Source organism: Panthera onca, chromosome A3 (assembly GCF_046562875.1).
Source record: "Panthera onca isolate mPanOnc1 chromosome A3, mPanOnc1 haplotype 2, whole genome shotgun sequence".
Lineage (NCBI taxonomy): Eukaryota > Metazoa > Chordata > Mammalia > Carnivora > Felidae > Panthera > Panthera onca.
Window position 1 is genome coordinate 66,500,700 of NC_138341.1, and position 26,951 is coordinate 66,527,650.

The following is a 26,951-nucleotide window of genomic DNA, read 5'->3' on the forward strand; positions in this document are numbered from 1 at the left end:
GAATACTGCTGTAATCCAAGAAGCCCCTTCTAGTCACTATGATCCCCTCCCAAAGAATGCCTCTATTCTGACTTCTCATATCATAAGTTTTACCTGATTTTGAATTATATATAAAAGAAATCATAATGAATTTTTCTGTGTGTTTGGTTCTTTTGCCCTTTATTATTTTTGTGAGATTTTTTCCACCATGTGTGTTTGCAATTAATCATTCTCAAAGCTGCTTATTATTCCATTATATAAGTACACCACAGTTGTAGCAGGGATGGACATGTAAGTTGTTTCCAGCATAGGGCTAATACACATAGTGCTTCCATGAACATTCTTATACGTGTCTTGTACACGAACATATGAGTGCATTGTTGTTAGATTCCTGCTTTGTTTTTAGGTTGTGTATTGAGTCATACTAGTAGCCATAATTTTCAGGGTCAGCACCGCATTAATGTTTGATTTATAACATTATTCTCTGACAGCTATATTGAAATAGCTATAATAGAAATTCTACATTTCGTTAAAAATATTCAAGATTAGTCATTTTTCTAAACCCATGGCTCTAAAAAAAACTCGATTTTGTTTTGAGCAGTTTTAGATTCACAGCATTATTGAGAAGAAGATACAGATTTTCCATATATCCCCATGCCCCACATATGCACAACCTCCCCCATTATCAGTATCCCCCACTAGAGTGATACATTTGTTACATTTGATGAACCTCGAGTGACACATCATTATCACCCTGTCCATAGTTTACATGAGGGTGCACTCTTGGTGTACGTTCTATGGGTTTGGACAAATTTATAATGACAAGTATCAGAATAGTTTCACTGCCCTAAAAATCCTCAGTGCTTTGCCTATTCATCCCGCATGGCTTTTTCATTTTTTCTATGGGGAACGCATTTGCCTCCCATGTATGAAAAGAACAGAAAATTTTTTATAGGCGTATAAACGATTAACAGACAAGGCCTACAGATTTATTTCTTCTTGGACACACCCATGGCGCTGCCACGGCAGTCTGTGGTCTTGGTGTGCTGGCCTTGGACATGAAGTCCCCAGAAGTGGTGCCAGCCTTCTGTGGGCCCAAATCTTCAGTTGTTCCAGGTCTTCGCAAAGTTTGTTGCCCAGACCATCGGCCAGGACCTGGCTGTATTTTCCATCCTTCACGTCTTTTTGTCTATTCAAAAACCAGCCTGGGAACTTACACTGGTGTGGATTCTGCATAATAGGGACTACACATTCCGCCTCATCCTCAGTGAGCTCTCCTGTCCTCTTGGTGAGATCATTGTCTGCTTTCCTCATCACCACATGAGCATATCTTTGCCCCACACCCTTAATTGCAGTGATGGCAAAGGTTACTTTCCACCACCCATTGATATTGGTGTTGGGCACTTGCAAAATGTGCTGCAACTTCTCAGGGATCACCAGAGACGTGGTGGCAGCCCCAGTGGTGGTGTGTAGACCTCCTGTGGAAGAGAAGAGGAACACAAATGTTTTAAGTGCTCTCTGTGCCAGACACTGTGATAACTATTTTGATATATATTCTCATTAAAATCCTTACAACAATTTTATGAAATAGAGATTATGATCCCCATTTTTATAGGCAAAGGAAAGGGACCAGAAGACAAAGCGATATGCTGAAGATCATGTAGCAAGGGTCTCGATAAACTAATCTTTGACTTCAAGTTAGGTGTTCTTTCCGCCATACCAGTGAAAGAGAGGAAAATGTTTCTTCCAGAGTCAGAAATATTTCATTGTACTAACATGTATTTGCATTTCTGTTTAATTATTGTGGTTAAGCATTTATCAAAATGAATTTCCATTATTTTTATTTGTTTGGAAAGGCTTAGAGGTTTTCTAAAACAAAAATTTAATCTAATGAAAAGTTTTCTTAACATTTAGGACTTTTTCTAAATCCTGGATTAGTTAAGAAATAATCACTGTATATAATCACTTTTTTAATCTTGACAGATGAAAATATTACTTTTTAGTAGCCTTCAATTTTGTTAGACTGCTAAAGCATGAGTTAAAAATCAAAGTAACAGCCTCATTGGTTATTTTCTTGAACTTTCTCTATTTCATAGAAATTTCTTCCATTCCTTCTTGGAAGAAGACAGCATGTTTTAAAAATTCCAGTTAGTTAAAATATAGTGTAATATTAGTTTCATGGGGAAAAATAGCATTTTAACAAAGTTGAACTAGAGTAGCACTACTGAACATATAAAGTTGTCAATTTGCTAGTAGTTACAATTTGTTGAGTTCTTGAAAAAAAAATTAGATAACTAATAAAGGTACTATTATTTATGTAGCAATTTCTTCTTGTTTCTTTTGTAAGGTCAATTATCTACAGGTACCCTACAGGTCTTGGAATCTGTGTCAATCTCTCCTCGATGTTTTAGACTCCAGACTGAAGGTCACTCAAGTATCTATAGAAGCCGGGTACTACTATATATTAGTAAGGCATTTCACAACTAGGCATAGAAGGATCTGGTGACTTTTTGAAAGGGATTATGGTAAATTCCAGCTAATTTTTTTATGCAGGATTATGGACTCAGAATTACCCTATCAGAAATTGGCAATGTAGATTTGATGTGAGCAGTCCTGATTTTCAGGGTACTATGTAGGCCAAACAAAACACATCTACAGACCAAACTTTACCTGTAGGCCCCCAATTTGAAACCTCTTTCCTAAACTCAGAAGGCCAGATTGAATTTCTTGTTTCCATTAATTTTAAATGAAGCTTTTTGAGTAGATAAAGTAAGTAAAGAGCTACCATATTTCCTTATTGAGGAAAAGCTGCTGCAGAATGCCTAATGTACTGATGCCCTGGTTATAGAAGTCAGGATTCTTTAACCTAAAAGTTAGAGCTATTATATGTATTGCTGGTCTAGAATAGAGGCCATTTTAATTTCTAATGCAGAGGAACTTGGAAAGTAGCACAGATGTAATTTGTATGTAAAAGGAGGAAAAGACACATACTCCTTAAGTAATTTTGATGCCCTTTTCTCCCATGCTAAATAATGAATCTGTCAGTATCCTTCCTCAATTGCATTGCCATAGGATGGTAAAAAACAAAACCAAAAAAGGCAGTATTACTGTTTTTAAAAAAGAGGCTATTAAGATACATTTTGAAGATTTTCCTAAATTGATCCCTGTTTCTATTTAGTTGGCTCTTTAGTATAAATTGCATTGTGGCTGCGAGGCTGCCATTATCATGTTGTATTTTCAAACTGCCCATGGGAATAATTACCACCAAATGTTTTCAGTCCTCCATTGAGTTAATACTCTACCATCAAGCTCCCACATGTGTTGATGTGTTAAGGCCACTGAGGAGCCTCTGCCTTTTTCATCTAAGGAATTATATTCTGTTACCTTGTGTTCTTGCATCAGATCATACAGAGCCAGCTTAAGTTGAATTTGTGCTTAACAAGAAGTATATATCAGCCTTAAACTCTTTGGCTATACACAGATCAACATGTCTAGTAACAAACCCTCATCAATTTCCTCACCACACACATGCTCACACAGGTTGAAAGTACAGAATCAACCCGAGAATGTACATTTTGGAAACAGCGCCCACCAATGGGATAGAATTTTCAAAGATTTCTGCCAGCTTGCTTAAAGATCTAAACATTTATGGGTTAACAATCATGGGTTTTGAATTGCAAGTCTTGACCAGTCCAGAGAGCAAACAGTCTGCTTGTAAAGGCTCTATGCTATTTTATTTTTGCCCAGCTTCTCTGGGGTGAGGACTTAAACTGATCAGTTCCTGAACATAACATCACAGTCACAAAAAGACAAATACTGTATGATTCCATTTGTAGGAGGTACTTAGAGTAGTCAAAAATAATAAAAAAAGAAAGTGTGATGGTAGTTTCCAGGAGTCAAGGGGAGGGGAGAACAGGGATTTATTGTTTAATGGGTATAGAGTTTCAGTTTTACAGGATGAAAGAGTTAGGGGGATGGATGGTGGTAATGGTAGCACATTATGAATGTATTTAGCACCAATGAATTGGACACATAAAGATGGTTAAGATGGTAAATTTTGTTATGTGTATTTTACTAAATTAAAACAAACAAACAAACAAACCCTGCTCCTGTAACAGCTCTGTCCCCTTCCCACATAGTTGATGTCACAAAATTACATCTTTGAACATTGTGTGCCACAAACCATAAATTAATTCGTGTAAATGCATTAATCAGAAAACAAAATTAGAGTTACAACCAAAGTTACAATAATATTAGCTTTTAGACTAATAATTTTTAGAAAATGTATTATTCTCTTAATTCATGTGGATAACAAAAGGTAGAGTTACAAACCATTGTTACAGTAATAATAACTCTTATAATTGCCTATGTATTTACCTTTATTGAGATCTTTATTTTGTCATAAGCCTTCAAGTTACTGACTAGTGTTCTTTTATTTTATCTTGCAGTACTCCCTTGAGCATTTCTTTCAGGGTAGGCCTAGTGGTAATGAACTCCCTCAGCTTTTGTTTACCTGGGAAACTCTTTTTTTCTTTAATGTTTATTTTTATTTTTGATAGAGAGTGTGAGTGGGAGAGGGGCAAAGAGAGAGGGAGACAGAAGATTCAAAGTGGACTCTGGGCTTATAGCATGGAGCCCAATGTGGGGCTCAAACTTATGAACTGTGAGACCATGACCTGAGCCAAAGTTGGACATTCAACTGAGCCACCCAGGCACCCCTATCTGGGAAAGTCTTAATTTCTCCCTCATTCTTGAAGGTTAATTTTGTTGGATATAGAATCTTGGTTGACAGTTTTTTTCTTTTAGCACTTTGAATAGCACTGCCTTCTGGTCTCCAAATTTTCTGATGAAAAATTTCCTGATAATCTTATTGAAGACCCCTTGTATATGACAAGTCCTTTTTCTCTTGTGGCTTTCAAGATTCTCTCTTTGGTTTTGTTTTTTGAAATTTAATAATAATATGTTTTAGTGTGGGTCTCTTTGAGTTCATCTTACTTGGAGTTCATTGGTCTTCTTAGATATTTATTTCATGTCTTTCAACAAATTTAGGAAGTTTTCAGCCATTAATTATTCATATATTCTCTTGGCTTCTTTATCTCTTCTTCTTCTGGGACTCACATGATGCATATGTTGTTCCACTTTATGGTATTCCACAGGTCCCTTACGTTCTGGTCACTTTTATTTTTTTTCCTTTCTGTTCCTCAGACTTAATAATTTCTGTTTTCCCATCTTCAAGTTTGTTGGTTCTTTCTTCTGCTGAGAGAGAAAGAGTGAGCAGGAGTTGGGGAGAGGGGCAGAGAGAGAGGGAGAATCTTAATCAGGTTTCACGCCCAGCAAAGAGCCTGACATGGGGCTAGATAACATAACTGTGAACATGACCTGAGCTGAAATCAAAAGTCAGATGCTTAACCAATTGAGCCACCCAGGTGCTCCTCTTTTTGTTTTTCTATCTCTTCATTGATATTTCCATTTTGTTCAGGCATCATTTTCTTTACTTTCTTCAAATCTTTCTTTAGTTCTTTGAATATCTTTAAGACAGTGGTATTAAAGTCCTTGTCTAGTAGATCTGCTATCAGTTCTTTTCAGGGACAGTTTCTGTTGATTTGTTTCTTCCTTTAAATGGACCATACTTTGCTTTTTTTTAAATATGCTTTGTGATTTTTTTTTGTTGTTGAAAACTGGACATTTGAATCTAATAATGTGGTAACTCTGGATATCAGATTCTCTCCCTTCCCTAAGGCTTTATAGTTTTTGTTTATTGTTTTGGGGTTTTTGATTGTTGTACGCTGTCTCTGTGCCAAGAACCTGCCTGAGGTGTAAACTTAATATCTTCTCAAGTCTTTTCTGAGCCTGCACCTTTCCCTGGGTGTGCATGATGACTTTCTAATTTTCCCCGTATATGGAGTTGCTTTTGAACATCCTACTCTTTCATGTCTGCTTCCCAAAAAGGGAAAATGAGAAAAATGGAGGGAGGAAAAAAGAGAATACTGACCCTTTCAATCCTCTGGAAGTTACTTCAGCTGGAAGGGGGAGAAGCTTGCAACAATGGAGGGAAGTGCAACAACAATGGCCAACTTCCTCTTTGTTGGCATCTCTGAGATCAGAAGCAGCAATCAGTAATCAGAGAACAGATACACTATATTTGGAAGATATATCCTTTTTTACCCACCTGGATTCTGCAATCTGTGCACACTGCTCCAGGAAAAGGTGCACAGCTGCCTGCTTTGGGACTGGGGATGTGAGAGGGGTAGTTGCTACTGTACTATAACTGAAATTGACTCAAAGTAACCAATTTACTATTAAAGTCTTCCCCTGGAAGTTATAAGCCTTCAGTAGATTCTAGAGTCCCCAAAGAGTTAGACTGTCAGACAGATTCTGCCAGAGCAATTGTTGATTAGGTGGAAAGATAGATTCCTGGTGCTTTTTACCCTTCCCCAGAATCCTCCTTGAAAACCATTCATGGTGGGATTTGCATTCTGAAGAAGATGGCCCTTTATTATTTTTTTTAAGTTTATTTATTTATTTATTTATTTATTTATTTATTTATTTATTTATAATGTTTATTCTTGAGAGAGAGCAGAGAGAGAGAGACAGAGTGAGAGCAGGGGAGGGCAGAGAGAGAAGGAGACACAGATCTGAAGCAGGCTGTAGGCTCTGAGCTGTGAGCACAGTTTGATGTGGGGCTTGAACCCATTAACCGTGATCATTACCTGAGCCAAAGTAGGACACTTAACTGACTGAACCACCCAGGCACCCCTAGAAGATGGCCCTTTAAAGAAAAAAAAAAAAGTTACTCTGTATTAAAATGTTATAAAATCCTAGCACCTTTTCTGTTTTTGACCTTTTTTCATTCAGTTGAAGCAGGGATTAGGGTGGGATGAGTGGGGTGAGTTGGGGCCTGGAAATAAGGGCTTTGTTTTCTAGACATAGGATTTCTTTTCAAGACATTTCAAAGGCCATATTGTAATAGGATCCTGCCCATTGTGCAGTGATCCCACACTGTTATATGTTTGACTGGGCCCTCATGACTTGGCTGACTTTTCTGTTTGTGCTACTCTAGGTTGTAGCATAGGCTGCCTGTAAAGCTGTTGCCATATCATAATTTTACCTTCAAAAATTTTTAACATGTTCAATCTATTCTTCAGAAAAGTAAGAAATGTATACACAGAAACAGCCCGGGCTGGTCAATTTACAGCCATATTGTGGAAGTCTGTTTTCTCAAAATCATTGGGATGGTTTCAAAATCAAGTGAAGAGGGTACCTGATTATTCTGCTTACATAGTATTCAATCCTTGATTCAAAGTGGGAAGATGAGATTATTACACAGTTAAGAACAAGAGGCATCTCTTTGTGCCTCAGAATAAGACCTTGATCTAGGAAGTAATTCTGGGAAGTCCTTGTTATTTTTCTAATTAAGTTTCTATTTAAATTCCAGTTAGTTAACATACAGTGTAATATTAGTTTCAGATGTAGAATTTAGTGATTCTATACAACACCTGGTGCTCATTACAAGTGCCCTTTTTAATACTTATCATATATTTAACCCATCCCCCCATCCACATCCACTCTGGTAACCATCAGTTTGTTCTCTATAGTTAAGAGTCTGTTTCTTGGTTTTCCTCTCTCTTCCCCACCAACCATGTTCATTTGTTTTGTTTCTTAAATTCCATATATGAGTGAAATCATATGGTACTTGTCTTTCTCTGACTTATTTCATTTAGCATAATACACTTTAGCTCCATCCACATTATTGCAAATGGCAAGATTTCATTCTTTTGGATGGTTGAATAATATTCCATTGTATGTGTGTTTGTGTGTGTGTGCACGCACACACACATATATGTATACACATTTCTTCTGATCCTTAAGCATGGAATGTTTTCCCATTTCTTTAAAAACATTTTTTTAATGTTAATTTTTAAGAGAGAGACAGAGTGCTAGGTGTGTGTGTGGGGGGGGTGTTGTGCAGAGAGAATGGGAGACACAGAATCTGAAGCAGGCTCCAGGCTCCGCGCTGTCAGCACAGAGCCCGACACGGGGCTCCAACTCACGGACCACAAGATCATGACCTGAGCTGAAGTTGAACACTTAACTGACTGAGCCACCCAGGTGCCCCTGTTTTTCAATTTCTTTGTGTCATTTTCCATTTCTTTCAGTAGTGTTTCATAGTTTTCAGAGTACATATCTTTTACCTCTTTGGTTACGTTTATTCCTAGGTATCTTATGGTTTTTGGTGATAATTCCTTGTTATTTTCTGACTTGGTCTGCTTGTTCAAAGGTACCCACACAACACATAGCTTTTGAAGGTAGTCCATGAGCCAAGATTAAGCTGTTTTCACCTTATATTTGAGGTTTTACTTGTCTTTGTTCCTTAGCTCTGCCTTCATCAAGGAAAAAAAAAGAATAAAACAGAAAGACTGTGACCTTGTTGGTCAAGCAGCTTGTAATTTCTCCAGGCCAGAGGAGGAGAAACAATGCATGAAACTTCCTGAAGAGGTAAGTAAATTTAGGAGGACACAGAATTATTTGTGAGTCAGAGTTTTTCTCAACCTCAGCACTATCATCATTTTGGGCCAAATAATTCTTTGTTGTATGAGACTATCCTGGGCTCTCTAGAATGGTTAGCAGCATTCTGGCCTCTATCCACTAGATGTCGGTAGAGTTTCCTGCTCACCCGCAACCAGTCATGACTAACCGAAATGTCTACAGGTCTTGCCAAATGGTTGAAAATCACTAGTTTGAGTTTTCCTAAAGAGTATAAAAACTACCAATCCATAGTTAAAACATAATAATTACTGGGTTGTGCTCTGGCAAAGAGGATCAGAGATACAGCAAAATAAGCGAATGCACTCCTTTATAAATTGTTGTTTACCATGCAAATCTGGAAAGCATCCTGAAGTGAGCACAGGGAAACAAAAAAGGGCTTATTTCGCTTTCAATTCATAGCTCAGAAATCTAAATATCTCACGGAGTTTTGGCAAGAAGGAAGTAACTAATGTGCTTAGATTTCTCTCATAGGCAGAGGTTCATTACTGTCAAACATGAGATGTCTGCCTCTGGCTAAGTTCTGCAGAGTCTCTCTTCCCTCCTGTTCTCTGGGGCACAGTGGCTTCTTGGTTCTTAGGAACCATGAGGCCTCAGGTTTAACATTTTTCTTCTCATCTCTTGATGTCTTCCTACTTCTTCAGTGAGAAGCTCTGTTAGGATCTCCAGGCTGTGGGAATGTCTGCTTCGAAGAGTGGAAATCTAAGGAAAGTGCCCTTGCTTGCTTATGGATGGTGAATTGTCAAGTACTGAGTGCCATATTTCACAGAGGATGATCAAATTAACTCTAATAGGTGAGAAATTGGCATTGCCCCTAAATTGACCAACATTCAAATGAAGGTTTGAAAGAGGGTTTTTTGTGGCTTTCACAGAAAGCCATAGAGATAATAGGATTGAAAGCAGAATCTTTGGTGGGAAAACTAGTGGGAATGGGGTCATTCACCTTGAAGAAAAGAGTGGAGATGAATCCCAAAGGGTCACTAAACGAAGAAGCTTCTAAGTGTTTTCTACCTCTGCGTAAGATAACAAAAAGAAATTAATATGGGTGTGAGGAATTTAAATTTATTTCAGGGGAACATTTCTGATAGTTAAGGCTTATCGGCTTTACAAAGGGTGCCAGAGGTGGTTCCGGAATCTTCTTTAAAAGTCTTTAAGAATTGCCTGGACTTGTTTCTGGCTGACTGGCTCAGATAGGGTGTGGTCCTACAAGGGAAGGAATAGCCTTGTCAGTCTCACTGCTCTGGCACTTGAATGGCTCCATACACACATTGCAATCAGCAGTGAGGTGACAGCCTGTAACCTACAGAGCTTTAACTTCATTCTCTAAATCAGGACTTGGGGAATGTTCTTTCATAGAGATGGGTTATTGATCAGATTCAGTGGATGGAGGGTTTTCACTGTGCCTTCTGTATATTGATTTAATGAGCAGTGTTGCCATATGGGTTCTCCCCGAAGCTGACGGAGATGGGGATCTATGTGCAGGCTGCTGTTCACTAGGGAGTGTTTTTGGTATCAACAGTGTGGAAGGCAGGAGGAGAAAGTATGGGCAGGGGAGAAGTTAAGCCCTGAAGCAATCCCAACAAAGAATTCAGCTTGCCAGGAGAGCTCTGAAGCTGGGAAGGTGTGCCCAGATGGGGCTAGAGGGTCAGGTCTTCACACTCCTGTGGTTGGGTCCCTGGCTGGGGGCTGCCACCAGAAGGCAGGACCTTGGGCAGGGCAGCTTCCTTTGGCCCAGGCAGTCTCAAAGAGGTCTGACAGCCAGGAGTCTTCTAGCAGCGCTTCACATGTGGGGGAACAAATCCTTCCTTCTGGAAGGGAAATCTGGTGGCGTATCACTGCAATCACCACAAGCGGCTTCCCCTGTCCTTTACTCACATCTGAGACTTGCCTTGACCTTTATTTATACAAGAAGCATTTTCCTGTTGCAGGGACATATTGCCCTTACTTCATTCTGAGCCAAACGCGGCCACCCTAGAACACGGAGTAAATGCAGTCACAGATTCTGTTTGTTCTGAAATATATTCGTTGCCTCCCGCCCTCCCTCTTCCTCACTTTCCTCCTTCAGCTCTCATCAGGCAGATTCACCTGCTTCCAATTTTAGCCTCGTGACAGCCAGCCTGGATGGCGAACTAAAAGTCAGCTGATTTCTTCCTCTTCAGAGTTTCTTCATTATTCCGTGAGTGGGCCCATGGCCCCCTCTGCCCGTGCCTTGCACACGAATTCCCAGGGCAGTAGTGCAGCCAGCAGAAGGCTGGCCTGGAGCCGGGGTTAGCTCAGCCACCGGCTTTGGGATTTTGATCACGGCCTGTGTTCTCCATTAGTTCTCTAAAATGAGGAGGGGCCATTGGCCTGAGCGATCCCCAACATCTCTCCTAACTCCCACATCCAATGACTTTTTGATTCGAAGGGTTTTCACGAAAGGAAATGGGAACAAAAAGGGATGGCAGATTTCCTATTTAGTCTTTGCTTCCTGTCTCCCTCACATAGACTGCTGGAACCTCCTCTCTCAGATAAATGCAAGATGTAGGATTCATTATGGCCTACCCTGAAGTGTTTGGGGGAGTGAAGGTTTAGAATCCCCAGGACATTTTGGAAATCAGTCTGAATTGAAATCAAAGTTCCTAGCAGCTGAACTTCGCCTGTGGCTGTGAGGTGAGTGAAGGTGAACCAGGACTAGCATTGAGCTGCATTTGAAATGCGCAAGGCAGTTAGTTCACTGCAGCAAAATTGGTTTCCCTGCTGGGTTCATTCTGCTGGCTTTTCCTTTCTCTCTGCCTTTTCCTAATCTAAATGGATTTAGCTATCACTGCTGGTAGTTTCTCTGGCAAAAGCAGGAGATTGGGCCAGGATAAACACTGGCCCTCCAAACAAACTCAGGCTGAGGGAGACCAGATAAGACCCTTCAAACTGTCTTTTTTCATGCTTGGTGTCTCATTCGGTAATGACAGGCCATGATAAATGAGTGCCACAGAGTCAAGATAGCACAGAGTCTGGGAGCTGGAGAAAAGGCTAGTGGAAAAGTGAACCTGGCTGTTGAGAGAGTAGAGCTGAGCTTATTTGCATAGTAACTCAGGTGTGGTTACTTATTGATGAAGCACATGTTCTCTGAGGTGTGGAAAATAGGCTAGCTGTGAACCCGATCCCTGCCCTAGAACACTCATGGTCAGGAGGCACAGCCCAGGGGGAGCCCCCATCCTCAATTGCTTCCCCTTCCCGGGTTTTCTTTGAATTCCCTGAGCCTTTTCTAGCCTTGCCTTATGCTAGACTGTGAGGTCCTGGGCCTCCTGTCTTTGGTCACTATCATTCCCCGTTTCCCTAATCTCACCTGGCGCGTGGCAGGCCTTTAATAAATAAATGTGTAATGGAAGGCACTTGGCAGTGAAGCTTACAGCTACTTGGGAGTTAGAGTGAGATAAACGCAAAAGAAGAAGGCAGGACTTGTGTTTCGCAAAGTAGACACCCACCCTGAGGGAGAGGGGGAAGTAATGTTAGAGACTAAGGGACAGAAGGGATCAGCTGTGAACCTACTGCAGGAGAAAATCCCAAACAAATTTGACCTTCTTCCAAGTGCATGGTTTAAGTCCTTCAAAACAAGGGGAAAAACTATCCTGTCCACCCCCAAAATACCTACCTCAAACAGCAATTCCTCCAGACTCCTAGTGGTGCCCTAGTTACACAGCAGAAAGAACAAAGAAGTGATTTAAGCATCTCGACATTGAAAGAGCTATTGCCAAACACCAGAGGATCAGCAGAATCATTAGATTCCAGAAAATGCAGAACCTCTTAGGCCTCTGTATTCTTCCATCCTGATGTCAAACTGCTGGCAGCCCACGCCGAGCTGCTGTATAAGAATGTGCTGCTAGAACGACGGGAGGAGGAAGGAAGGGCAAGGTCGCCTTGCTGGGAATTTGGAAGCTCTGTCTTGAAGACAGCTTAACCATCAATGGACACTGTGGTTTCTCTGCTCCCAGTGATGGAGGAACACAAGGGTGGCCCTTTGAGCTGACTGGACACGGATGTGGATGTGTCTGAGTTTATCAGTCACGGGCCTGATTTATCAGGATTATCAATTATCAGGATAAATTGGAAAACAATTTATCCCAGGTGGCTCAAATGAAAAACTTTAATTAAGAGATTAACAGAGATGCAAGCAGGGTTAAGGAAACAAATAGGGAGGTGCCCAGAGACTTCCATCACCTGGGAGCCATTACCTCCCTGAGGCTAAAGGGCAAAGGGGAGAAGGGAATTTTGGTCCCTGAACCACTTTTCCTGCTGGATGTCTCCCGTTGTTCAAACCGGAGACCATCAGCGAGGGTGCCCAGAAGGATGACTTTCTCAGAGGTCAGCTTCCTGGGGCTGGGAGCACATGGGGGTGAGTCAAAAGGAGAAAAACATGACAACAAACCTTATTACCATTTGGCATATATATTTTAAAACATTTCAGATAGCTTCTTATGTTTTACCTCATTTAATCCTCAACACTAAAGCGAGTCTGAGCTGGGGGCTCTGGAGAACACCAGAGGCTGGTGCATACAGTGTTTTCTCATGCCTGAGAGCTCGGGCTGGGCTGAGGAGAGGGGAAGTGTGCTGAGCCTATCACGTGGAGCTCGAGGTGACAGGGGCTCTAAAACGCCAACTAGGAAGTCACTGGGACAGTGTTTGTGGGCAATCTGTCCACTTTCTACAGCCTTTGTAGTTTCCCCACGTTTGTGCATTTTATCCTGAATGGTTCCCAGTAGTAGGAACGATGTCTTTTGATCAACGGGCAGCCCTGAGGGGAGAGATCCTCTGGGTTTCCTCCTTCTTCCGAGGAAACAAGAGGAGGCTGGCTCCCTGGTGACATCACTGAGAGAGGAAAGGGAAGCAGAAGGGCCAGAAGCCAGATGATCCAGGGGAGGGGTTGTGGTTGGGGATGAGGGGCGCTTAGTCTATGCTCTGTGTCTCTAGATTCTCCTCCTGGTCCTTCTGCTTCCCTGCCCGAGGGGTTGGGGTGGGGAGCTATTGGCCATGGCTCACATGCAAGCTGGAGTGAGGGACCCTTCAGCCACTCAGGCCAGTAGGCTGCAGACACTGACATTGGGTCTACCTTATTGTAAGGTAATCCAGGCCCGAGCAGCCATTTGATCTGAAGGGCAATGTCTTATCACCAAATAAATATTTCATCATTCTTGGGCCCCGGTGAGCCGAGGCATGGACAGGACTTGAGTCTCCTGCCCCCTCTCAAATGTCCACTGCCCAGGGAAGGGGGAGGAGGAGAGCCTGTGGCTGAGCCATTAGAGGAGGTGGGAGAGGGGGGGTCAGCAGCCAGGGCTCTGAGTTCTCCTCCCATGGCCTCCACCAATGTGCTGAGTCACTTGGTCAGGCCACTTCTCTGTGTCTTAGTTTTCTCAGCTGCAAAATGGAAATGATGTCCCAGCCCAGCTCTAGTGCCTTTTGTTGTTGCAAAGATCAGAAGTGATAAGGCATGAAAGCATTTTGGAGGGCAGAAAATGATACACCTAATATGCTAATTATTAATGCTGACTGTGCCTTTTCAGAAAATATTCCTTAAGAGGCCTAAATCACATTTGAGTTGCTTTTATTCCCTTCTTCATTTAACAGATATTTATCTAGCCCCTGCCCTGTGCCAGAGGCTTATATTTTGCCTGATGGATTGGCCAGCTTCTTTGTATATCCTTCATTTACCTGTCCTTTAAGGTTTTATTTTAACCTCTGCTCTCTAAGGTTGACAGTATAAAAGGAAGTCGAACGCTTGTTTGGGTTGATGAGAAGTATATTGGCTGAAATGAGATTTTATTGCCCCTGCTCATTCACTCATCTTAGTGACCTTCTGCCTTTTTTGCCTGTGGAGTCGCAGGCTGGGTCTGCTCCGGGAGCTGAGTGGCCCTCAGGGCGCCATGGCAACCACACAGGACTGCCACTAGGGAGTTCATGTCAGGTGGCGCCTTGCAGCTCATCAGCTGTGGGCTCAACAGAAAAGAAACCCTTTCCCGCTCTTTGAGGTGGAAAAAGGGGAAGAGAGGCAGGTGTGCCAGATACAGCTCGGGCAGGCCACTGTCAGCAAACTGCATTCATCAGGCTGGGATTTTCACTTGCAGCAGGACCTCTGCTGGGTGGGAAAGCACGAAGCCGGGCTCCAGCAGAGAAAGGCACAGATGCCTGGCTTGGGTTACTAAATACCGGGATGTCCTCTGAGACCAAGAAGCCTAGGGGTAGAAGGGCTCCCACATGGTTGGGCAGTTTAGGGTTCCTTGCCTGTCCTGAAGGGGAACCATCCTGAGTTGCTCCTAGATAAACCATACACAGCCCCCATGTCCCGGACCCATAGTCTCTGGGTGTGTGATATACTTTTTTGTTCCTTTCTTTACTTAATAAAGCATTCATTAAAAAAATTTTTTTTAGTGTTTATATTTGTGTTTGAGAGACAGAGTGTGAGTGGGAGAGGGGCAGAGAGGTAGAGGGAGACACAGAATGGGAAGCAGGTTCCAGGCTCTGAGCTGTCAGCACAGAGCCCGACGCGGGGCTTGAACCCACTAACTGTGAGATCAAGACCTGAGCAGAAGTCAGACACTTAACCAACTGAGCCACCCCGGTGCCCCAAAGTGTTCAGTTTTTAATAGGACGTGTTGGTGGGCACCCAGTAGGTGTTTGGATTATCTGACAAAACCAGCCCTGGTCCTGAAGAGCATTATCTGCATAGTATCACTAAATAAGGAGAAAAGAGTGCCCTTGCTGAAAGACAAAAGGAAAAATGTGTGACAGGGTCCTCCCAGAGACATGGTATCCCTGGGTACTTTAAAAATATGTTCCTACTCAAGGTCCCAGGGAAGGAAGGTGCTGGTAGGGGAGCAGACATAAGCGAACACCTTGCATGGGGCCACTCCACTACTTCCTGTTTCCTGGTGGACTCAGTGTGAATCTCCAACACTTGGTAGCAGGCCTTGTCTGCCAGGAATTTGTGCTTCCGCCTCTATTTTAGCTTGCTTTGTGATCTCCAAACAAATCTAGTTTCCTTATTCACTTCATCAACCACAGGCAGGCCCAGAGTAGGAGCTGTGTCCCTGGGGAAGGTGAGCCAGTGTTGGATGATGAGGGTGATGAGGCCCCTCAGCCAGCCACCTCCTGGCTGCCATCTCCTTGCCCCCATCATTAGGTAGTAGTGGCCATTATGATGATGATGGTTGACAGACCTTCAGGGGATTGGTCTTATTTTAGCTACTCTTTGCTCAGGTGTGTCAGGACTTTGTTAAAACCTCTCCCCGAGCTCTGGTGATTTGTCTTGTATTATTTCTCAGACCCAGGATACTATTTTGATTTAGAAAGTTTGCTTGCTTGTGCTGCAGCTGGTGGTGGCCACCAGATCCTTGGAGGAGAGGACCCAATGGTTGTCTGTTTTCATAGGTGCTGTGTCAGCTGTCCATTCAGTATTGATTTTTACACTGCTTCCTGTAGTCACTCCCCATTATGCTGCACTGGCCCGGGGCTGGTGCAGAGATTTTAACCTGAAATGTCTTGGTTCATTCTCTGGAAGCTGCTGACGCTCTGTCCTTTGGCTGCCCCCACCAGGTCTGCTGGGGCCCCCAGCTTGCCACTGACCTCCTTACTGTTGAGTTGAAAATGTCTGGGAAGAGAGGGTGTCCACACTCATAATTGCTAGGCATGGCAATTTGGCTTCAGCTCCTGAGGTTGCTTCAGTCTTGGGATGTAGGGTGGGAGGGGCTGAGCCAAAGAAAATTCTTAAAGGAAGATAGCATGCATTAACATCAGAAATCTGCAGAGTAAGACTTTGAAAAACATCCCATAAAAAGAAGTATACTGTATCTGGAAATGGCAATAAGGGTTAGTACCCTGCAAAATGAGTACCTCGTGCATGCTGTTGAGAGCACTGGATGGATGCTGTGATGGTCAAAGGAGAGGGACTGCACCCAGGGGTTGTGTTTGCTCCCACCACTGCCTGAATGCTGTGTGAACCTTCCCTTTGTTCTCCATCCCCATGCAAACTTAGGTCTTGCAGGGTCTTAGAGCTCTGAGCTTGTGGCAAATGCTATACATGCTTCATAAGGAAAATATCCAGAACTGTGGGACACAGATGGGCCTGGAGGACATGGGAATATGCAGCTGGGGTGGAGAGTACTGTCTTTGGGGTTTAGGGAAAGTTGTAATTGGTGATACAGAGCAAGACCTGTGGGGAGGCCCAGGCTACCGGAGAATCAGAACTGTTCCTGGGAGGAAGGGGCAAATGATTTACTTGAGTGCCCACTGTGTATGATGCTTTACACACATTTTCTCATTTAATTGATACGGTATTCCAGGAAGAAGGTGTTGCTGTCACTTTTTTACGCAGGAGGAAATTGCACAGAGCTGCTGTGGGAAGGGGGTGACACCTCTTCCTCTCTGAGGAGAACATAGAAGACTGGTTTGGGCCTGTTCTGTGGACACTGGGTAGGGGCGGGGCAGCCTCCTAGCACCCACTTCCCAGGGGAAGGAGGCGGGCGGGGGGGGGGGTTCAGGCTGTGGGAAGGACGTCTCTGTCCTGTGGAGGTGGAGGCGCGATTCTGGGGGAGGACCAGGCCATAGTGGCACTGCTCTAGCATGAGCTCAGAGGGGCTGAATCACACCCCTTCCACCCAACACACACTGAGCCCAAGACCCTCCGTGGTGGGGACACAGAGTTCACAATAGCTTCCCTGACTTCTCACTCTTCTCTCCAGGGCCTTGTTGGCCAAAGGCCCAGGCTCTGCTGATAGAGTACTGACAGATTTCCTAAAATAGGAAGCCTTGTCACCCACCCATTATCTCTCTTTGGCTGAGCTGGGTGGGGCCTCCTCAGTAAAAATCTCTCTTTATAGATTTGTTTTACCAGAGAAAGCTTTGGCATGAAAGAGTGTGGCTGACTGGATGCCTTTGGTTCAAGGGCCAGTTTGAACCCATTGAAAGTGTGTTGAGCCCTGGGGTGGAGGTGCGGGGGGGGGGGGGGGTAACTGGAATAATAGGGCTGGTTGGGGGCTGGACTGGAGTCTGCACTCTCACTTCCTGTTTGAAAGGGATGAAAGAAGCCCAAGGGACCTCACTGACTACTCAGCTGAGTTCCTTCCCTTCCTGCAGAGGCCCAAGGCCCGTGGGACCCTGCAAGGAGTTCTAAGCTTGGTGTTAGAACAGCCAAATTCAAGTTCTGGTTATATTATTTTTCTAAGTAGAAGACCTGGAGCAAATCTTTCTGGGACTTTATTTTCTCATCTGTATAATGGATGGAAAAGTCCCTGTCCTGCCTACCCACTGGGTCGTAGTTCAGGTCCAGAGAGGCAGGCTCTGTGTGGGTCAAGTGCTGGGTCAACCCTGTGGTGTGCTCCACCTGATAAGAGATAAGATTTTGTTTGCTCAGAGATAACACCCAGGGCCTGGAACAGGAAATGTGAGCTGAGGCGGGCCTGCCTAGTCAGAAATCTTGCTTCTGTGTAGCTATGACTGGGTCAGCCCCTCTCTCTCCCATAGCCTCTCTTTCACATTAATCATAACCACATGCCTCGTCTGTTTTGCTGTTTGGATTTTGCTTGGCAGCTTTAATTCACTCTTGGGTCACAGGGGCTTTTTCCTCCATCTACATTCTGTTGATCTGAAATCAGATTTCACCTAATGGAGCAGAATTTTTCATTCTCTAGTTGGTGAGGAGTGTGGGTTTTGTTTTTAAATCTTGTTTGTTTTTACTGCTCAGAATTCCCCTGGATACACTTAGTTTTCTGATTTTGCCTGTGATTAGAGGGAGAGGCCATTGTAAGAACAGCAGTATGATAGTAACTTTCCCTTCCCCTCCCCAGTGTGATCCCATTGGGAAAAATAGTAAAGACTGAGACAGGGCAGACCCATTTCAAATCCCAATGGTGCTCTTCCTGAGTCTGTTCCAGGGCCTCAGACATGGGCCTATGGTGTTAGGCCCCATTCCTCTGCCGATGGCCATGGGAAGGACCCTCAGGGCACACTTGCACACTTAACCGCTAACTCTGAAAGGCAGAGGCCTGGGGAAGTCTAATTGGAGTGGGGAACTCTCCTTCTCTCTTGGCATGTTGGCTTTGGGTGTTGTGGATGGGAATGGAGAGAGAGAGAGAACTGCAGTAAACTACACAATGACACAATGGCTGAACCCACAGAGGTGTCCCAACCATTCATGCTTTACTGCAAGCAGAATCTTGCCCCAATCCCCTTGTGAGCAGTGCGTTGGGACCCTCCATGCCTACCTTGGAGGCTGAAACCATGCCTGTTCCTCAGTGATAGATACAAAAAATAGCAGATAAAGTCCCTGTGTTTGAGGAACTCAAGACCTACCAGGGAGCTTAAAGTGATCTCCAAATTTGGGGCGCCTTGCTGGCTCAGTTGGTAGAGTATGCACCTCTTGATCTCGGGGCTGTGAGTTCAAGCCCCACATTGGGCATAGAGATGTTAAAAAATCATTAAAAAAAAAAAGCAATCTCCAAATCATGAAAGATGAGGCAATTATTACCAAACAACTGGGTGTGTGGGTTTGAGTGTGAATAGGTAGGTGTGAGGATGGCAACTTACTTGGGCTCACTTTGGCCTTCTGAACTGGCAGAGAGGAGGGGATTAACAATCTGCTTGTCTCTCTTCTTCCCTCTTTACCTCCCTTCCTTCTAATGGAAAACCTGCTAGGTCCTGGGTGGAGGTAGATGTTATAATAAGGGATTCGATAGTTCCTATGCAAGAGTGTCTGTGCCAGAGTTGGGGAGTACTACCTTAAGGGCCAACCTATCCTGCCTGAAGGGGCAGGATCTGGACTTGAACTAAAAGTTTCAGGGCAAATGAGCTTCATCCAAGCACATCATTTTAGACAGACCACATCCTAACCTCTGCTTCTTTACCTATTCTGTTCCTTTGCTCCTGCTTTTGAGTCTAAATCATTCACATAGATTCTGCCTCCACATAGGTGTCTTTCCCATGATTATACCAGTGTCTGAATCAGAAAGACCCCCGACCTACCCCTAAGGAAAAGTTTTGGTACTGAGCCCCCTTTCTCACCTTAACCAGTCTACTGGTTTTGGTTCTGGTAAGTGACTTCAGCTCGGATGGAGCATACAGGACCTCAGATTAATTGAGGAGGTAAGACTAGAAACAAACTAATAAAGAAAAAATACTATGTTAATTGCCAAGAGAACAGAGTTCTGTAAACTCTACAAGTCCTTGGTTTTAGTCCTGAGGGAGAGTCAAGATTTGCATAAGTGGAAAGGAGAAGGGAGTGCATTCTTGGCAAGAGACAGGACTTTAGCAATGGCCTAGGGATGGAAATGTGCTTCATGAGTTCAGGGAGCAATGAGTAGACTGGTTTGCTAAAAAAATTATTGAGTGCCTCCTATGTGCGAGACACACAGAAGATAGAAAGGGTAACGAGTGATCTCTGTCCTCTGGGATTCCGTAGGGCTCTGAATCAGAAGCGCTCCCATCAGGACAGAAAAGCCTGGGTGTGTCTAAGGAATAAAGCAGAGACCACAACTGAGGGAGCAGGAAAGTGTCCACTCTCCCAGCACAGAGGTATGGATGTCTAAAAAATGTGTGCTCAGGATATAATCTTAGTAAAGCTGCAGATTACATTTAAAGCAAACATTTACAAAGAGGATTGGCATGAGGAATGTGCACTGAGGGGGAGCGGCTCTGCAATGCGGAGCTTCTGAATTGCTGTGGTAGAATTAGCCAGCAAAAGAGGAAAGAAGACCAGCTGGGGGCCAGGCACAAATGTGTTTTGTATTAAAAAAAAATTTTTTTTTAAATGTCTGTTTATTTTTGAGAGACAGATGGAGTGTGAATGGGAAAGGGGCAAAAAAAGAGAGGGAGACACAGAAGCTGAAGCAGGCTCCAGGCTCTGAGCTGTCAGCACAGAGCCCGATGTGGGGCTCAAACTCAAGAGCTATGGGATCATGATCTGAGCTGAAGTCAGACACTTAACTAACTGAGCCTCCCAGGCACCCCAGGCATCCCAGTTTTAAAGCAATCTCTCCAGCAGAGGCTCTTGCTAGTGATGTTTGTTATGTTGCTATTGTCTTGGTGACCCTGGCAGCAGAGTCTTACGGTCCCAGGGAGGCTTTTCTAGGTTGCTAGATTCTTTGGCTTTTTGAACTTATCACAAGAAGTTGCTTTGGTTTCCTCTCACTGCACGCAGAGGAATGCCTATGGTCTCTGAAATAGAGTAATGCTTGACAGATCTCTGTGTCCTTGTAGCTGGAAAAATTGCTGAGGAGATAGATGATTTTTGGTCCTTGCCTTTGGTCACCTGAGCATGTCCTGAACATAGCTAAATTCTAATGGTTTCTCTGAAGGAACTTTTACAAAAGCTGGTATATCATCCTTTAAAGTACAATCAAAAAGTAGCAAGGCATGAAATAAACACATAGGAGTGCCGATACAATGAATATTCATTTATTCAACAGGCATTTTTGTCCCTATTATGTTCCAGTCACTCTGCTAAGTACAAAACTAAGTGCCTATTAATAAAAGCCTTACTTGCACTATCCTCCTGAGTGCACAAGGTTAGAACACTCCTCAGCTGAGTGAACAAGGAATTTCAGGCACTGTTCTTCCAGTGCAAGCATAAACTGTCCACCAAATAGGAGGGACATGGTCTCTGGCAGTCATTTGGCCGCACAGGCTTCAACTTCATCCCTGCCTTGGAACTTTGGAGCATACTAAGTTTCAGAAGAAAAGGCCTCAGTCCAGACGTGTGTATGCAGGAGGCATAATTCTGGGAGAGACAGGAAAACAATCTAATGAAGCAGGGAATAAAACCCAATGTGGAGCCCTGCAAAGCGGGGGCTCACCTCTGAAGAAGCTGGTTCCTTTACACAAGCAGGCACGCTCTGCATGTTCTCAACCCAGGGTTGGTGAACCTCATTGGAATTAGCCTGCTGGGTGAGAAGGTGTGTTCCCAAGAACTGGGGGTGAGGTACAAGAGCCAAGATCTGAGCGTGTAGATGCCTGGAGTCGACCCCATCCCCTGTGGGACAGGGTGGGCCCCTGCTGGTTGAGTCCAGAAGGCCCTAGGGAGAAAGTGTGCTGTGGGAGTGCAGTCTGTCTGTGTTCCTTCCTGCTCCCTTATTTGAGAACCAGACACAACCAAGAGAAGAGGGATTGACACAGGATGGTGTCAGAGCATGTGCTGTGGAAGACTGGCCCGGGGCTTCTGAAGGTTAGCTTCTGGGTTGCCAAAAACACAGGGACTCTACTGTGGGACTGTTTTTAAGTAAAGATACCTATCAATATGAATCATTTGTTAGAAGAGCTCAGGTCCAGAAAGAGTGGAGACTGTGCTGCCCCTGGGTTTATTTTTGGGAGGTGCCTCTGACTCAGAGGATTAGGTGATCATTTGTACCTCAGTTTCTCCTACCTACAAAAACAGGATGAAACTCGCCTACTGCAGTCTAGGGCTGTGGGAAAGTTAAAGAGAATAAGGAACATTTACATGCTCTTTAATACCTTTGAGGGAGGCAGGATTTTGGCCTGGTGAACATTTTCTATAGGAAAGCTACAGGGTGGTCTGAAAATCCTTCCTTCCTTCCTTCCTTCCTTCCTTCCTTCCTTCCTTCCTCCCTCCCTCCCTCCCTCCCTTCCTTTCTTCCTTCCTTTCTTCCTTCCTTTCTTTTAGCCTGTCTGCCCAGTGCAGAGCCAAGCAGGGGGCCCAAACTCATGACCCTGAGATCAAGACCTGAGCTGAGATCAAGAGTCAATTGCTCATCTGACTGAGCCACCCAGGCATCCCCCAAAATCTTTCTTAATAAGAAGCCAATCTCCTTGTTTGTGTCAATATTTCCTTCCTACTTCCCTTGTTATCATTCCCCCATAGTAATGAACCTCATATGATAATATTAGTAACTAATAATAAAAGCTATTATTGACAGGACAACTCCTATGTGTCAGTCACTCTGCTGGATATTACCTGATCTTGAATTCTTTTAATTTTTTTTAAGTGTTTATTTTTGAGAGAGGGAGGGAGGGAGGGAGGAACACAGCATGGGGGGTGGGCAGAGAGAGAGGGAGACACAGTCTGAAGCAGGCTCCAGTCTCTGAGCTGTCAGCACAGAGTCCAACGTGGAGCTCGAACCCATGAACCCATGGGATCATGACCTGAGCCGAAGTCGGAAGCTCAACTGATTGAGCCACCAGGTGCCCCTACATGATCTTGAATTCTTAAAACAGATACGAAAGAGAGGTGTTATTAGTCTCCCATTATACTGTGGAAACTGAGGCTCCAAGAGATTTGTGGAAAGGGTAGAGGTGACCCACAAAGAAGTGGGAGAGCCAGGATTGTAACTCAGGTCCACCTAGTGCAAAGTCCTATCCTCTCCACTACACCCCACAGGCTCCTGGCTACTCTTTGCAGATTTCTGAGGGCACGAGAGCAGAATCTGCCCAGAGAAAGCAGCTCCTAGCAGAAGAGGTGACCACAGAATGCTTGGTACTAAACACAATGCTGTCAGTACCAGTGCTCAACCCCGTGATGTGTGTTTAGGCTGGCTGTGGTGTGTGTAGAAACCTGCACCTTCAGAGTTCCCAGCTGTGGAGGGTGACAGAACTCAGAAAAGGACAGAATTTGTCTGGGGAAGACTCCTCTCACACCCAGGTCCCTCTCCCTTCTTGAACTCGAGGGATACAGCAAGCTTTCTGTATCCCATCTGACTGCTTGTTAAGGCATCAAGGCAAGGCAAGGGCCTCATTGGGCCCTGGGGATTGGGCCTCTGTCCCTTGGCAGACTGAGAAAGCCCAGTCTTCTGGCAACATGGCTTACTTGGAGGCTGTTAACTTTGTCCTAGTTCATTTTATTGCATTCATATTTATCCTTTTTGTGATGCTTTCAGACGGTGGGTGTGGTGGCTGATGAGTTGAAACCTGTCTTAACTATCCACTGAAGCTGGTTATTACCTGCTTAATGACAACAGCTTGCAAAACAGTTTCCATGGCTCTCAGCACAGCCAGGCCTGCGTTGTCGTACATCTGCTGCTGAACAGGGTTTGCCATTCGGAAATGCAAGCACTTGGCTTCTTCGGCACGCTGTGGCCTGACACAATCATTCTGGTGTTCCATGTCCTCTAAATGTCATTGTTGAGTAATCAGTATTGATTTTTGGTAACTCTTTCAGAGGCCAGGCTGTCACTAACCCCTCTGGGGGGCATCCTAGCCTTTGATACCTGAAGGGTAACTGCTTGTTTTATTGATGGATTGCCAGGACCGAACTTCCCAGGTCTATCATTAGCTCTTCAGAGGAGTTTTTGTAAACAACATCCAGAATCCTCGTGAAATTTCCATATTGTGTAATCCTCATCAATACTGTATATGTGAGACATTTCTTCTTTTTCTTTGTGGTAATCCCTACCTTGATGCTTAGTTATTTAGGTAAGGATGCACAATAAGGCAGAAATTTAGAGCCATTTCTTATACATGGTATTATTCTATTTTTTCAACTTTCCATAGCCTTCTCAGGAAATGATGCATTCCAATAGCATATTTTTTCTAGCATCTAAAATTTACCTCTTGAAGTAAAAAAAAATTAAAAGATTCTTAACTTTCATAGTATAGTCCTGTCTTTTTTTTTTAAATTATATATATTTTTTGCTTTAATGTCTATTTATTTTTTATTATTTTTTTTTAACATTTATTTATTTTTGAGACAGAGACAGAGCATGAACAGGGGAGGGTCACAGAGAGAGGGAGACACAGAATCTGAAACAGGCTCCAGGCTCTGAGCTGTCAGCACAGAGCCCGACGCGGGGCTCGAACCTACGGACCATGAGATCATGACCTGAGCCGAAGTCGGATGCTTAACCGACCGAGCCACCCAGGCGCCCCTTTGTCTATTTATTTTTGAAACATAGAGACAGAGTGTGAGGAGGGCGCGGGGCAGAGAGAGAAGGAGACACAGAATCCAAACCAGGCTCCAGGCTCTGAGCACAGAGCCTGATGTGGGGCTCGAACTCATGAACCATGAGATCATGACCTGAGCTGACTTCGGACACTTAACTGACTGAGCCACCCAGGTGCCCCTTCAATTTTTTTTTAATGTTTATTTATTTGGAGAGAGGGAGGGATAGAGAGAATATCAAGCAAGTTCCAAGCTGTCAGCACAGAGCCTGACACAGGGCTTGAATCCACAAACTAGGAGATCATGACCTGAGCTGAAATAAAGAATCAGAAGCTTAACTGACTGAGCACCCAGGAGCCCCTAGTCCTGGTTTTTTAAATATTACATATTTAAGGGAATGCAGTTTTTATTTTAATGTTGTAGGGCAATCAATATCAGGGATTATATAGTAATGCTGTAACTCAGTGATACTCTCTCAAGATGCTGAGATTCATGGGATTGGCCTTTTGTCCCCCAAATAGTTATATTGCTATGTGTTTTTATTTATCTGAACTTTTAGCACTCTCCACTTTCTTTTCTCCCTACTGGCCTACGTCCCACTGCCTCTAATCCACAAGCTTATTTCTTAGAGTAGGATGAGGAGTTGAAAATAGCTTCTATTTCCTGGACATATTCAGCACATGGATTTTGTGACAGCAGCCCTGTGGCTCAGAGGTCCTTTTCATTTACTCCAGAATTCACAGCTCTGCCGTAGATGGTGGAGGGTGCAGGAAGTCAGAGCCTCCAGTTTCCAGGGTGTTTACTGGCATTGGCATTGAGCAGAGCTGCCCCTTTGGAAAATGCATGTCAGCCTGTATGAGGACATTACAGGCTATGGATCCAGCACGTGTATGATAAAACTAGTGTCCTTTATCTCCGGTCCTCCCTTTAACAGAAGCCACTGCTCTGATTTCTATTTTAGCAAATAGTGGATGCTTAATGGAACGACCGAGGCTTTCCTTCATCAGTCTCCAGAGGGAAATGTGACCCGTTTTGCCTTATGTTCCACTCCTTGGATGGGCAGGAGATGCCAACACAAAACCAAAGCAGAGAACCAGCCACCCAACTTCTGAGCACTTCCGAGGATCCTTTGGTAAACTTCATAACACGTGTAATTTCTTCTTAAATGCCCATCTTCCCCATTAGACTGTGAGCTCGAGCTCCAACAAATAGGAGGACTGTGTCTCTTCTCCCTGTAGCCCCAGCCCCTGCAAAATGTTAGTCACATAGTGGGCACTCAGGGAGTAGTCATTGGGCTGGCTTAAGTGTGTGGGGGCCCCTCATCAACTCTGTCATCTGAACAGCCTTGTAAGAATATTCACCAGACAGAGGTATATTTCAGATGAGGTGTTTGAGCTTGAGGAAAGGTTCTCCCCTGCAGGGCTGATTGGAAGTCTGTGCCATCTTCCTGGTTTTTGGCTTGGGATTGCAGTCCCACCGCGAAGTGGCTACCCTTTGCTCAGCTATGAAGGCTGGAAACCCACTGTGTGACTTTGCATGTGCCAAAAACAAGTCTATATTCCAGGTAGGGAGGCAATGGCAGCCCCGTGGGTGGAGTACGTTAGGCACTCGTAAGCCTTGTGGGATTCGGAGAGGACAGAGAGATGGATGGAGGCTGAGGTAAGACTAGGACTCCCATGGTTGAGTCTTTGATATTTGGGTGACTCAGTCTCTTACCTCTGCCTGTCTTTGTGGGACCGTTACTTTACAGTATTCCGTATTGCTTGCTTGTTTAAACTGCCACTTCTCCATCCTGGGCCTCTCTGGAGAGACAGCTGTAGGCTGGAGGTAATAGGTATGGGGCATCTTCCCACCTTGATTTCTTTCTTCCTGGTCTCATTTTGCCATGTCATTGTTTGCCTCTTCCAGCTCCAATATTCCACTTTTCTTCACGTGCCCTTTCCTGCTGTCGCACCTCTCAGGTTTCCAGTCTTCCTTTCCCCACACGCTGCTGCTCATCTGAACACATATTGCCTAAGCGGGAGTCTGTTCACCTCTCCTTTCCCATGCTTTTGCCTACAAACTAAGTATCTCCATGGCCCATCACTTCTGGGCTAGACTTTGCATTTTCCAAGATGAGAGTGAATTTTCCAGTACATTTATCTGCGTGTTAAACATTTACCTTCTATAATCAACAGTGACAGGCTCCCTAGAGAAGTAACATAATGAAGATTCACCTTCCCAGGAACTTAGAACACTCTGTTGGCATTTATCTTTTCCCGCGAATCTCTTAAGACTTTCTGATAAAAAAGATAAAAGAATTTGGGACGTAAGTTAAACTTACATTCCTATCCATCCTGACCTTGGACATCCATTCATGGTTGGTGGGAATAAGACCTTGCGTGGTATCAGTCAATGTCCTCTTGTCTAGCTTTGGGAATGCTTTGCTCACCTGCAGACAGAGACATAAATGGAGAGCATCAGATTCCCTTGGGAGGTGGGAGGAGTCTCAAGGGAATTGTTAACACTGATGAAGAGAGAAGTTTCCCCTTTTGTGATTAGAGGCAGGAGTAAAAACTTTGAGAGAGTCCACATG

At 44.1% G+C, this 26,951-nt stretch overlaps 1 protein-coding gene across 1 annotated transcript; it reads right to left on the minus strand.

The window, feature by feature from the left end:
- Positions 1-951: 951 nt before the first annotated feature.
- On the minus strand, positions 952-23,601 carry LOC132672019 (uncharacterized). Its single transcript, XM_060623578.3, is given in 6 exon segments — positions 952-1,064; positions 1,066-1,457; positions 12,304-12,382; positions 12,735-12,879; positions 23,001-23,074; positions 23,440-23,601. Coding segments are annotated over 6 exon segments (948 nt in total). The 3' UTR covers positions 952-968.
- Between the last annotated feature and the right edge of the window lie 3,350 nt (positions 23,602-26,951).